This window comes from Bos javanicus, chromosome 18 (assembly GCF_032452875.1).
Source record: "Bos javanicus breed banteng chromosome 18, ARS-OSU_banteng_1.0, whole genome shotgun sequence".
Lineage (NCBI taxonomy): Eukaryota > Metazoa > Chordata > Mammalia > Artiodactyla > Bovidae > Bos > Bos javanicus.
Window position 1 is genome coordinate 23,964,871 of NC_083885.1, and position 13,304 is coordinate 23,978,174.

At 43.3% G+C, this 13,304-nt stretch overlaps 1 protein-coding gene across 2 annotated transcripts in view; it reads left to right on the forward strand.

Moving 5' to 3' along the window:
• Window positions 1-5,529: 5,529 nt before the first annotated feature.
• LPCAT2 (lysophosphatidylcholine acyltransferase 2) overlaps window positions 5,530-13,304 on the forward strand; it is a 67,696-nt gene continuing 59,921 nt past the window's right edge. For both annotated transcript variants that reach the window (XM_061387235.1, XM_061387236.1), the window contains exons 1-2: window positions 5,530-5,855; window positions 11,737-11,876. In XM_061387235.1, coding sequence (XP_061243219.1) covers window positions 5,685-5,855; window positions 11,737-11,876 — 311 coding nt within the window. In that variant the 5' untranslated portion in view covers window positions 5,530-5,684. The remainder of the gene's footprint in view (window positions 5,856-11,736; window positions 11,877-13,304) is intronic.

Genomic DNA, 13,304 nt, shown 5'->3' on the forward strand with positions numbered 1-13,304 from the left:
AGATGACCTAGAGAAGAAGCTTTAGTCGGAAACCGAGTATCTCCATCAGCAGCATTACCCTCCATCTCCCCTCCCCCAAACTCTCTAATAAACACAGCTAGGGGAGAACTGTGTGTGCATTCTAAACACAGCTTCTATTGATGGGTAAGCTCCTTACCCTTCCTTCCCAGCAGACTGCCCATCCTTAATCCCCTCCTATATGGAAATTCTAGAGCTGCTGAGCTGTGCTGTGCATAGTTACTCGGTCATGTCCAACTCTTCACGATCCTATGGACTGTAGCCTGCCAGGCTCCTCTGTTCATGGGATTCTCCAGGCAAGAATACTGGAGTAGATTGCCATTCCCTCCTCCAGGGGATCTTCCCAACCCAGGGATCGAACCCAGGTCTCCTGCTTTGCAGGTAGATTCTTTACCAGCTGAGCCACCAGGGAAGCCCAAGAATACTGGAGTGGGTAACCCATCCCTTCTCCAGGAGAATTTCCCCACCCAGCAATAGAACCGGGGTCTCTTGCACTGCAGGCAAATTCTTTACCAGTTGAGCTACCAGAGCTGCTAACAGAACTTAAGGCCTGGGGTTATTTCAGAGACCTTCCCTGGTTCCAACAGTCTATTACTTCCTCTCATGGTAGGGCTGGTGGGGAGGGGATGAGGAATGGACAGGTCTCTGGAGGTGACCTCAGTGGAGTCCTCTTTTTTCCTGTGGCCTGTTCAATCACTCAGGTTCTTAAGGACTTGAGAGACTTCCTTCTGTGCTGAAGGGCCACACAGGTCTGCCAGCCATTCTCTTCTCCAGGGGATCTTCCTGACCCAGGGATCAAACCTAGGTCTCTTGCATTGCAAGCAGATTCTTTACCACAGAGCTACCAGGGAAGCCCTAGTGACAGTTTATATCATGGCTGTAATACATTGTTTTAAGGTTCTTTTTTATACTGAGAAAATCCAGCTGCTCCACGTGTAATACCTGAAAGGTGCCATTTCTTGCATGTACTTCTATGAACGCTGCCGCTGCTAAGTCGCTTCAGTCGTGTCCGACTCTGTGTGACCCCATAGACAGCAGCCCACCAGGCTCCGCTGTCCCTGGGATTCTCCAGGCAAGAACACTGGAGTGGGTTGCCATTTCCTTCTCCAATGCAGGAAAGTGAAAAGCAAAAGTGAAGTCGCTCAGTCATGTCTGACTCTTCGTGATCCCATGGACTGCAGCCTACCAGGCTCCTCCGTCCATGGGATTTTCCAGGCAAGAGTACTGGAGTGGGGTGCCATCGCCTTCTCTGCTATGAACGCTACACAGGCATTATTTTACTTATTACCACAATCTATTTTGGGTAGGAATGAATCTTCCCATTTTGAGATGAGTATGCAGGCTCAGAGAGGTCACATGAGTAGCTAAAGGCTACATCTATCTGGTAGGGTAGGAAGATTCTGAGATTTCTACAGTGAATACCTTGGAAGGAGCAGCCGTCCCAGGGCCCAGAGTCAGAGTTTCATCATGCCTTCAGGCTACTCTGAGCAGTTGATTGATAAGCATGTCATTCACCAACTCCATCTACCTCTCAGCCACTCAGGGCTTGACGAACTGGTCTCAGGTACTGGGAATATCCTTTCCCTAACCCCTACCAGCGAAAGGTCCAGCTAGGCCCTTGAACTTCTTCCGGGTAGTGAAAAAGTGAAAGTTGCTCAGTTGTATCTGACTCTTTGCGACCCCATGGACTATACAGTCCATGGAATTCTCCAGGCCAGAATACTGGAGTGGGTAGCCTTTCCCTTTTCCAGGGGATCTTGCCAACCCAGGGATCGAACCCAGGTCACCCGCATTGCAGGCGGATTCTTTACCAGCTGAGCCACAAAGGCAGCCCAGGGTTCAAGGAGGCCTCCCTCACTTTCCTTCTTTCTTTCTTTTTAAAATAATTTTAATTTATTTTATTTTTGGCTGTCCTGTGTCTTGGTTGCTGCATGGGCTTTTCTCTAGTTGTGAGGGGGGGCCTACTCTCTAGTGGCAGTGCTCGGGCTCTAGGGCATGCGGGCTTCGGTTGTTGTAGTACATAGGCTCAGTAATTATGATTTGCAGGCTCAGTAGTTGTGCTTCCCAGGCTCTAGGTCACAGGCTCATTAGTTGTGGCTCATTAGTTGTAACACATGGGCTCTGTTGCTCCATAGCATGTTCAATCCTCTGGGACCAGGGATTGAAGCTGTGTCTCCTGCATCAGCAGGTGGATTCTTTGAGCCACTGGGAAAGCTCCTCTGAGCCACTGGGGAAGCTCCTCTCTCACTTTCTTGGTGTTGCCTGCTCACTGGGCCTCTCCCTCGCTATGAGCTCTTTGTCATTCAGCAGGTTGGCCTGAGCCTCCCTAAGTAGTGGCAAGAGTTTGAGAACAGAAATTATAAGGCCCCTTGTGGCCCAGGCTCTAAAACTCACATGGTACTACTTCTGCCACATTTTATTGGTCAGAACAAGTTGTGAGGTCAGCCCAGATTCTAGGGATGGGGAAAGACTCTGCCTCCTGATGGGAAAACTGTGAAATTGTTTTGCTGTGTTTTTCAATTCTTCATAATATATTAAAGAAATTCAGCTACAGATACCAAGATAATGCATGTCCTTGCCCCATGGTAGTTCTTTCTTTTCCTGTTTTATTCATCACTTGTTTTTTTCTGTTTGTTTTGTTTGTATTCTGTTGGCTGTGCTGCGTGGCCTGTGGGACCCTAGTTCCCCAACCAGGGGCTGAACCTGGGCCTTCGACATTGAGAGCTTGGAGTCCCAGCCACTGGACCACCAGAGAATAATTCCCTGTTTTAATCATCACTTGGTTTATTATCCTAAAATAATTTTGTGAGATCTAAAAAGATTCATATGCAGACTTACAGGTATTGAACACAAACTTACAGTTACCAAAGGGGAAATGTGGGGAGAGAGAAATCAGGAGCTTGGGATTAACATATACATAGTTCTATATATAAGATAGATAACCAACAAGGATCTACTATATAGCACAGGGAAGTCTGCTCAATATGCTGTAATAACCTGTATGAGAAAAGAACCTGAAAAAGAATAAATATATGTATAACTGAATCATTTTGCTGTATACCTGAAACAAACACAACATTGTAAATCAGTTCAATTCAGTCGCTCAGTCTGACTCTGTGGGATGCCATGGACTGCAGCATGCAAGGCTTCCCTGTCCATCACCAACTCCTGGAACTTGCTCAAACTCATGTCCATCGAGTTGGTGATACCACTGAACCATCTCATCCTCTGTTGTCCCCTTCTCCTCCTGCCTTCAATCTTTCCCAGCATCAGGGTCTTTTCCAAGAAGTCAGTTCTTTGCATCAGGTGGTCAAAGTATTGGAACTTCAGATTCAGCATCAGTCCTTCCAATGAATATTCAGGGTTGATTTCCTTTAGGATTGACTGGTTGGATCTCCTTGCAGTCCAAGTGACTCTCAAGAGTCTTTTCCAGCACCACAGTTCAAAAGCATCAATTCTTTGGCACTCATCTTAATCAACTATAGTCCAATAAAATTTAAAAATAAAAGCTCCTATGGAGACAATTCTAATACAGGGGAGCTAATTTGGAGCAGATTTTTGGCAATAGGTATGCTTTTTTCCCCCTTCATTTCACTTTTAATTTCAGTTTAGTTCAGTCACTCAGTCATGTCTGACTCTTTTCAACCCCATGGACTGCAGCATCCGAGCTTCCCTGTCCATCACCAACTCCTGGAGCCTACTCAAACTTGTGTCCGTTGAGTCGGCAGTCCAAGGGACTCTCAAGAGTCTTCTCCAACACCACAGTTCAAAAGCATCAATTCTTCAGCACTCAGCTTTCTTTATAGTCCAACTCTCACATCGATACATGACTACTGGAAAAACCGAATAGCTTTGACTAGACAGACATTTGTTGGTAATGTCTCTGCTTTTTAATTTGCTGTCTAGGTTGGTCATAGCTTTTCTTCCAAGGAGCAAGTGTCTTTTAATTTCAGGGCTGCAGTCACCATCTGCAGTGATTTTTGGAGCCCAAGAAATAGTCTGTCACTGTTTCCATTGTTTCCCCCTCTATTTGCCATGAAATGATGGGACCAGATGCCATGATCTTAGTTTTCTGAATGTTGAATTTTAAGCCAACTTTTTCACTCTCATCAAGAGGCTTTTTAGTTCTTCTTTGCTTTCTGCCATAAGGGTGATATCATCTGCATATCTGAGGTTATTGATATTTCTCCCGGCAATCCTGATTCCAGCTTGTGCTTCATCCAGCCCGGCATTTCTCATGATGTACTCTGCATATAAGTTAAATAAGCAGGGTGACAATATACAGCCTTGACGTACTCCTTTCCTGGTTTGGAACCAGTCTGTTGTTCCTTGTCCAGCTCTAACTGTTGCTTCTTGACCTGTATACAGAATTCTCAGGAGGCAGAATTTAGGGACTCCTGAACCCTGTTCTCTCCATTATATAAGTGAAAACAAAGGCTCAATAAGGGGAGTGATTTTTGTCATGGGTCTGTGGTAAGTTAACCCTGGACTTCAACCTTGCTTTTGGGTTTTGGGATTTCCAAGGCTGTGCTCTTTTTTCACCAGACCACATGATCTCTCTGGTTCTGACAGTGAAGTGCTTCAGGCAGAATGTTTGTTTCTAAGGCGCTACATATTTCAATTGATTCCTTGAAACCTGCCATAAGCCACTTCCAATTCTCAAGAGTCACTTTTCATACCTTGATCATGTCACCTGATTTCATTTTTGCCTGATGAGTGTTTGCTGAGGGACATCAAAACACTTCCCTTCTTCCATGGATTTGCTGTCCCTATGTCCTGCCTTCTCCTGAAGCCAGCCTGGCAGCAGCTCCATTGGTGGATCTTCTGATCATGCTTTTTATTTCTTTTCAGACTCTGATGCGAGTAAAGTGGAGACAAACAGTCTCCAAGTTTCCAAGTCACTTCTCTATTTTTTGAGACCAGGTTCCTCATCTAGTTCAGAGGGCCATGGTGGTTTTGTATTTTTCTAGTTATTGCAGCTCAATTTTCCTTGGGAAAACTATCTTCACGTTGTCAGTCCATATTTTGACTGGAAGACAGCCCACTCCTGGCTCCAGTTTCTATATTAGTCAGGACTCTTTCAGCTGTAACTGATAAACATGACACTCAAACTGGTTTAAGCAAAAGCAAAATATGCACCAGAAATCAGATCCACCCTGGATAATGAGCCCTCTTAATGGAACAGCCCACGAGTTGCTCCTACAATCGCTAGATTCAGGTTCGGTTTATCTTGGTATTACGAATGGGGCCACGGAGGTTCATGGAGACAATGATTTGGCCAAAGAGCCAGTAAAAGCGAAAGTTAAGCCAGGTTGGCCTGATGCTGGGGCAGAGAACAGTCTAAACTGTCTCTCTTGCGGATGCGTCGCTTTGAAGGAAAAAACATTCACCTCCAAGGGGGCAGAGCTATGAATCCCAAAAGGAAGGGCCAGACACCTAAAAGGGTGGGACTGTGCTTGAGGTGGGGGTTGGGGGGTGGGGCCAGAACCTGGGCGTGTTCGGAGCCAGAGGGGCGGGGCGGGGCGAGAGCAGAGGGCGGCTAGGTAACTTTGGCGCCTGCGCAGAAGCCCCGGACTCCTAAGCGGCTCCCACTGAGTCTTGGCGGCGGTGCCCACTGGCGCGCTCCGCGTGAGTCGCTTCGCTCTAGTCAGACGCCAGGGTCGGCCATGAACCGGTGCGCTGACGCGCGGGCCGTGGCGGCCACTGTGCCGGGAGCTGACGTCGGCAATGCGGGGCTGCGGCCGCCCATGGTGCCCCGCCAGGCGTCCTTCTTCCCACCACCTGTGCTCAATCCCTTCGTGCAGCAGACGCGGCTGGGCGTGGCGAGGCGCATCCAGGTGCGGGGCGAGGGTCTGACAGGAGAGGTGGATTCCAGTGAGGGTCATGGGTTAGAGGGAGGAGGGCAGATTCGGGTGAGGGACGTCTGACAGGGGAGGCAGACCCAGGTGAGGGATGTGAGTCTGACTAAAATTCAGGGGAGTGACTAGAGACTGACAGGCAAAGCAGATTCCGGTGAGCGACTGGAGTTTGAGAGTGGAGGCAGGTCCAAGTGAGGGGAGTGGGTCTGAGGGAGGAAGCAGTCCAGGTGAGGGACGCCTGACAGGGGAGACAGATGCAGGGCAGGGGTGTGGATCTGAGGGAGGAGGCAGTTTGAGGGGGGCCATGGGTCCGTCAGGGGAGGCTGTTTTAGACGGCAGTGTGGGTGTAAAGGGGAAGTGACTGAGAGGAGTGAGTCTGGGAAGCCAGGCTCGAGGAAGAAAGGGATGTAGATCTGAGAGGGGAGGGCTTCTGAATGGGCCAGGAGTCTGCAGGGGGCAGAGATGCTGCGCTGAGAATTTAGGACCCTTGGAGGATGCTTGGAGGTCTGGGTGTGTGTGTGAGAAGAGAAGATACAAAGAGCATGTGGGTCTTGGGAGAAGGTGCTAAACAGGAGGAGGCTGAGCAGGCCCATGGCAGAGGAAACATTCCGCACTGAGAGGAGGGAAGGGCTCTGGGAGAAGAACTTCAACCTGAGTGTGTGGAGGTGTAGTAGGAGCTCATTGTACTGCAGGAGAGTGAGTTTGGGGAGCTTTTTGTTGTTGTTTTGCTGAGGGAAGGAGAGGAGTCCTTTTGGGATGAGAAGAGTGAGGGAGAAGGCAGAGAACCCAGGTCTGAAATTAGAACCAAAAGAAAGGTGGGATGTTTTGGTGGAGCAGTTGCGTCAAGGGTGGGAAATCACAATCTAAGAAAAGGAATAATATGGGTCCGTTTAAGGTATTCAAGAGTTTTTGGTCCTGAATCAATTTTCACCCAAACACTTCTCGTAGATTTAAGGACGTAGATTCAAGGACGAGAGACTTTCTCTGGTTGTTAAAAACAGCTCTATACAAAAAGGAAGTTCCTGTCCTTTCCTTTTTCTTGTAAAGCACTGCTTTTACCATTAGCAGTTACACTCACTCTTTGGACTTCCTCTTTGGTGAAGTTAGTGATCAGAGAACAAGATAGACTATGCAAGCTACATTTGTTCTATGTGTTCTGCATGGGAAAAAAAATAGTTTTAATGTTTCCTGTCCATCTTACATATTTATTTACTTTGGATTTGAAATAGTGTAATTTTTGCACAGCATGCTTATCTGCACTGAGACCATTGTCCTCTATGGCAGAGATAGGTTAAGTGCTGGGCTAAGCAGTGTGGGTGGTGGTTACAGTAATGGTTGATGGGTGCGAAGGTATGAGAAAGGAAGAGGAAGATAATGAATGTAGCAATACCTCTTTGTAAAGAAACTAAATGTTTAAAAATGTGATCTTAAAATGTGTCTTAAAATGGATTGATATATCCGGCTCTTTGTGACCCCATGGACGGTAACCTACCAGGCTCCGTGGTCCATGGGATTTTCCAGGCAAGAATGCTGGAGTGGGCTGCCATTTCCTTCTCCAGGGGATCTTCCCAACCCAGGGATCGAACCCGGGTCTCCTGCATTGCAGACAGACGCTGTACCATCTGAGCCACTAGGGAAGCCCACATTGATATTCCCATGATATCTTAAAATTTCTGAAGGTGAAAGTCACTCAGAAACACTTAACAAATTCATTGACTCTCATTCAGAATTCCTTTTGACCTGAGTTCATCAAATCAGTTATACTTAAATGAAAGTATGTCCATCTCTTCTGGTTCATGTATTGGAGAGAGGCTCAAAGTGGCATGTTTGTAAGTATGTACATTGTGCCTGGATTACTGAGTTTTTGGTTTTTAAATAGTATGCCTGCAACCATTTAGAGAGCACTTCCAAGTAACTCTATAAGAATTGTGATATAATGGAATGATCACTAGTCTTAGAAAACCTGCTCAGGCCCTGTCATTTATAAGTTGTATGACTGGCCAAGTCAGTTGACCTCTCTGAACTTCACTTTCCTTATCTATTAAATTGGAATAATAATACATCAAAGGAGGGTTAAACTTAAGTGAAATAATACGTGAAAGAACCTGGTATTGCTTGCTGATCTTGATAGTTATCAATGCCATTTGTTATCTACAAATTGTATGCTGCTGCTGCTAAGTGGCTTCAGTCGTGTCTGACTCTGTGCAACCCCAGAGACGGCAGCCCACCAGGCTTCCCCGTCCCTGGGATTCTCCAGGCAAGAACACTGGAGTGGGTTGCCATTTCCTTTTCCATTGCAGGAAAGTGAAAAGTGAAAGTGAAGTCACTCAGTCGTGTCCGACTCTTAGCGACCCCATGGACTGTAGCCCACCAGGCTCCTCCATCCATGAGATTTTCCAGGCAAGAGTACTGGAGTGGGGTGCCATTGCATTCTCCGACAAATTGTATACTGTACTTAAAACTTACCACTTGGATTGGATAGAAATGAATATAGTTGCAATATTTTTTAAAACGTTAAAATGCATGTAGACAGAGATTCCAAAGTAGTTTCAATGGCTTAAACAGTCTGGGTAAAGGAAAATTTCAGTAGACGTGATTGAAAAACAATGTTGTCTGTATTATCCAGTTTAAAAGATTGATATACTTGTGTTTAAGGATGACTCAATATGATGAATATAGGCTAAATTTAATCTTAAATGATGATCAACATCTTGTTTAAGAATTGTTGTCACTTCTGCATCTCATAGGGCTTACTTAGCTTTACTGCTCCTCCTCTCTTTTTGACTGTTTAAGGGTCTGTTCCATAGTGGCATGGAGAAAATTAGCCTAGCTTTTCTTTCCTCAATAGAATATGGAATTATAACTATGGGTCATTTACCATATCAAAAATATTTGTTGGATGTCTTCCATATGCCAGGCACAATGTTACTCTCTGGAGATAGAGATATAATAAACAAGAGAAAAAAGGACTCTGCCTATCTTAAGCCTGTATTTCACTGAAAAAGTTAAATAAGCAAGTATAGAAAATATATAATTCCATGTCTTAGTAAGTGCTATGAAGAAAGAGAGGAAAATAATCACAATAGTGTCAAAAGAAGGCCTTCCTACAGAGATAACTTATTACCAAAAGAAAATATGATGCATAATCCTCTTAATCCAACAGAGTTACTCAAAATTGGTTTTGTCATCTTAATAATGTTTAAATATTAAAATTTTAAATCAACTTTGTCTGTATACCAGCAGCAACTGCAAAATGAAATTAAATAATCTCATAATAGCAGTAAGTAAAAGTCGTTCAGTCATGTCCGACTCTGCGACCCCATGGACTGTATAGTCCATGGAATTCTCCAGGCCAGAATACTGGAGTGGGTAGCTGTTCCCTTCTCCAGGGGATCTCCCCAACCCAGGGATCAAACCCAGGTCTCCCGCATTGCAGGCAGATTCTTTACCAGCTGAGCCATCAGGGAAGCCCAAGAATACTGAAGTGTGTAGCCTGTCTCCTCTCTAGCAGATCTTCCCAACCCAGGAATTGAACCAGGGTCTCCTGCATTGCAGGCAGATTCAAGACCACTACAATGAAAACAACAGAACACTATTGTAAGAAATTAATGAAGATTTACATAAAATAAAGAGCTATACCATGTTTGTAAGTTGGAAGAATCAACATTATTAAGATGGTAATTCCTCCCAAATTGATCTATAAGTTCATCGAAAGCTCAACAAAAATTCCAACAGGCTTTTTGTGTGGAAACTGACAGATTAATTCTGAAATTTATGTGGAAATACTAAGGATCTAGATTATCCCAAAAGAAGTTTGAAAAATAGAAAGTTGGAGGACATACGCTACCAGATTTCAAGACTTACTACAAGACTACAGCAATTAAGTGAGTAGGGAATTGACAGACATACAGACAAACGGATCAACAAAACAGAATAGAGAGCCTACATGTATGTTCAATTGATTTTTTGACAAAGTGGCCAACAAAATTTATTGGGGAATGTGGAGTCTTTTCAAATTTGGTTCTGGGGATGGCACTTCACTAGTGGTCCAATGGTTAAGACTCTGCACTTCCCTGGAAGGGGCACAGCTTTGATCCCTGGTCCAGGAACTAAGATCCCACAGGCCTCACAGGGGAGGCAGGTCAGGGGGTGGGGGGGACAGGGTGGGGGGCAGTGGGGGGGTTGGGGTTGGGGGGGGGCGGGGGGGCGGAGCTGGTTTTGGAACAACTAGATAAATCTGTAGATAAAAATGAAACTTGATCTCTACTGTACACCACACAGAAAGTAATTTACAATGGATCATAGACTTGAACATAAAAGCAAAATCCATATATCATCTAGAAGAAGAAGATATAAAATATCTTCATGATCTTGAGATAGGTAAAGATTTCTTAGAAAGGATGCAGAAGAGAACTAAATTGATAAATTAGTCTTCATCAGAATTAAAACGCTTCTCATTGAAAGATAACCAATAAGAAAATGAAAAAGCAAACCATGGAATAGGTGAAAATATTTTCAATATATATATTGAAAAAGGGCTTGTAAACAATATATGAAGACCTCCTAAAAATTGATCGGAAAAGGACTAACAACCCAATGAAAATGGACTAAAGACTTGAACAGATAGGTTAAAGGGATGACCAATAAGCACGTGAAAAAATTTGCTCAGCATCATTGTTCATTAAGGAAACCACAATGAGATATCATTTTACACCCACCAGGATGGCTACAAAGACTGACAACACTGAAAATTGATGATGTGAAGCAACAGGAACTTTCACACTTCATTGGTGGAGGTATAAAACGACACAACCACTTTGGAAAACAATTCAGCATGTTCTTTAAGCACATTTCACCTGGCCTGACAATTTTACCACCATCCACCATGAATGAAAATGTATGTCTCAAATGAGTCTCAAAAATTGATGTTTACTCATATAGATAAGAACTTATAATAGGCTAAAGGTCCCTGAACAGATTAATAGGTAAATTAATTGCAGTATATTCATACAATGGAATATCACTCTGCAATGAAAAAGACTGTATTACTGATACTTATGACAACATGGTTGAATCTCAAAAATATGAAGTGAAAGAAGCCAGACATAAAAGAGTACATACCATGTGGTTTCATTTATATGAAAATATGGAACAGGCAAAAACTATAGTGAAAGATTGTCAGTGGTTGCCATACACTGAGGATACATTGACTACAAAGAGACACAAGGGAGCTTTTTTGAGTGATGGAAATGATCTATATCTTGATTATGGTGGTGTCTGCATAGGGCTATGCATTTGAAAAGCTCATATTTAAAATAGGTGCATTGTATTTTATGTAAATTATGCCTTCATAAAATTGATTTTTTGAAGTGATTTTAAACACCAAATGTCAGCAAGGATATACAGTGACTGAAATTCTCATACACTACCAGTGACATTTTAAAATGATACAACTGGACTTCCAGTGGTTAAGACCCTTGCAATGCCAGTGACAGGGCATTCAATTTCTGGTCTGGGAAGACTCCACGTGCCGCAGGGTGACTAAGCCTCTGTGTCACAACTACTAATCCCGAACTACCACTAAGCCCAACACACCTTTTCTTTGTTTCCCCAGCAACCCCTATTCACATTCACTGGTTTTCTCCCCTATTTCTTTTGCTACCTAGCAGACTTTGTGAGGTCAGATATAATGTCTTATTTCCTTTGTGCTTAGATCGTTGCCTGGTGCAGGGTAATGCTCAATTCATCTTTGAGTGAAAGCTTGAATAGCCTAAGATTTTTCTTTTAAGTATGTCTGTTTGATAACTACAGCATTAAAATAATGTCATCTATTTTTTTTTTAATCAACTTTGACTTTCAGATTTTCTTCCTTGGAATTATCCTGCTTCCAATTCGTGCCCTATTGGTTGCAATAATTTTATTACTGTCGTGGTCGCTGGCTGCAATTTCAACAGCATGCTGTCCTGAAAAGCTGACCCACCCAATAACTGGTTGGAAGAGGTAAGAAGTAACTATGTCTAAATATTAGGTGAATCAAGAATAGAAGAATTTATTGAAGTTTAGGCAGTGATCAACAATTGTGGCTCTGAATATAGGATATTTTTGGAATGCAGTCGTTAGAGGCTGTGCTGTGTTGTGCTTAGTCGCTCAGTCGTGTCCGACTTTTTGCAACCCGTGGACTGTAGCCCTCCAAGCTCCTCTGTCCATGGGGATTCTCCAGGCAAGAATACTGGAGTGGGTTGCCATGCCCTCCTCCAGGGGATCTTTCCAACCCAGGGATTGGACCTTGTTAGAGGCTACATCACTATAAATCAAAAACAGGTCTGAAAGTTCTGTGACGGGGTGAGTTCTTTATCTCTAAATAAATAAAGATCTCAGCTCTTAAACTACAGAGCAAGGAGAGAGCAATCATTTCCCTGTGCCCTCCTGAAAAGTACTTGGGCTTTCTGTGTCTCACTTCTCACCATGAAATAAAAGTTAGAGAAACTTCCTTGGGAGTTAGTTGCTTAATAGCTCCTCACAATATTATTATGTGAATGTTGAGAGAATTCAATAGGAAGCTCATTTTTTAAAACTCCTGTTAGATGTCTTATGGGAGACACATATTTTTCATGAAAAGCTGTATGCTTATTCATATACTGAGATGTCCATCGTGTGTTTGCACTTCTAGGACTGTGTTTTTGTTTTTCTATGCAATTGAGTTTATCAAAGACAGAGACTGGATCTTACTTGTCTTATGTGTCCAACAGAATTCCTGGCACAATTTGATTTAATTAATTTTTAATGACAGATTCTTTTAAAATAGTAAACAAATCAATAACCAGAATTAAGTGCATCTTTGTTCCAGGAAGTGAGATAATAAATTTACTTCTTAAGATTCTTCATGATTTTTAAGGGCTATAATGATATAAGTAATAAAGCTTACTTTTAAAATTTTATTTTTAAAATAACTCTGAGGACTGTTTCAGCATGCTAGTTCTAAGAGTGTTTTTGGGGGTAGCAGCATCTTTGTTACACAAATATAGATATCTAAGGCGATTCATATGAAGGACAAGACTGATTTGAATTTCTCAGTGGGGGATGCATGTTGAAAATTCATTCTTATTACTTTATAGTCACAGAATAATGGAGCCACTTAGCCACGTGGCCTTGGAAAAATTATTTCTCTGGGCCTCAGTTTTATCATCTGTAAAGTGGGAATAATGATAAATGCTCTATATTTCATAAAATTGGGCTAGGGATTAAAGAAATTAATATGCATGAAGTACTTAGAACAGTGCCTGGCAGAAAGAGCTCTGCTGAAGTGTTAGCCATTCTTCCTAGCTGATATTTTAAAATGAAGTGCTGACGTGTTTTGGTTTTTGCTTTGTGCTTTAGAGTAAAACCCTGCTGGTAGCTGCAATTGGTAAAGCTAATTATGTCCATTTT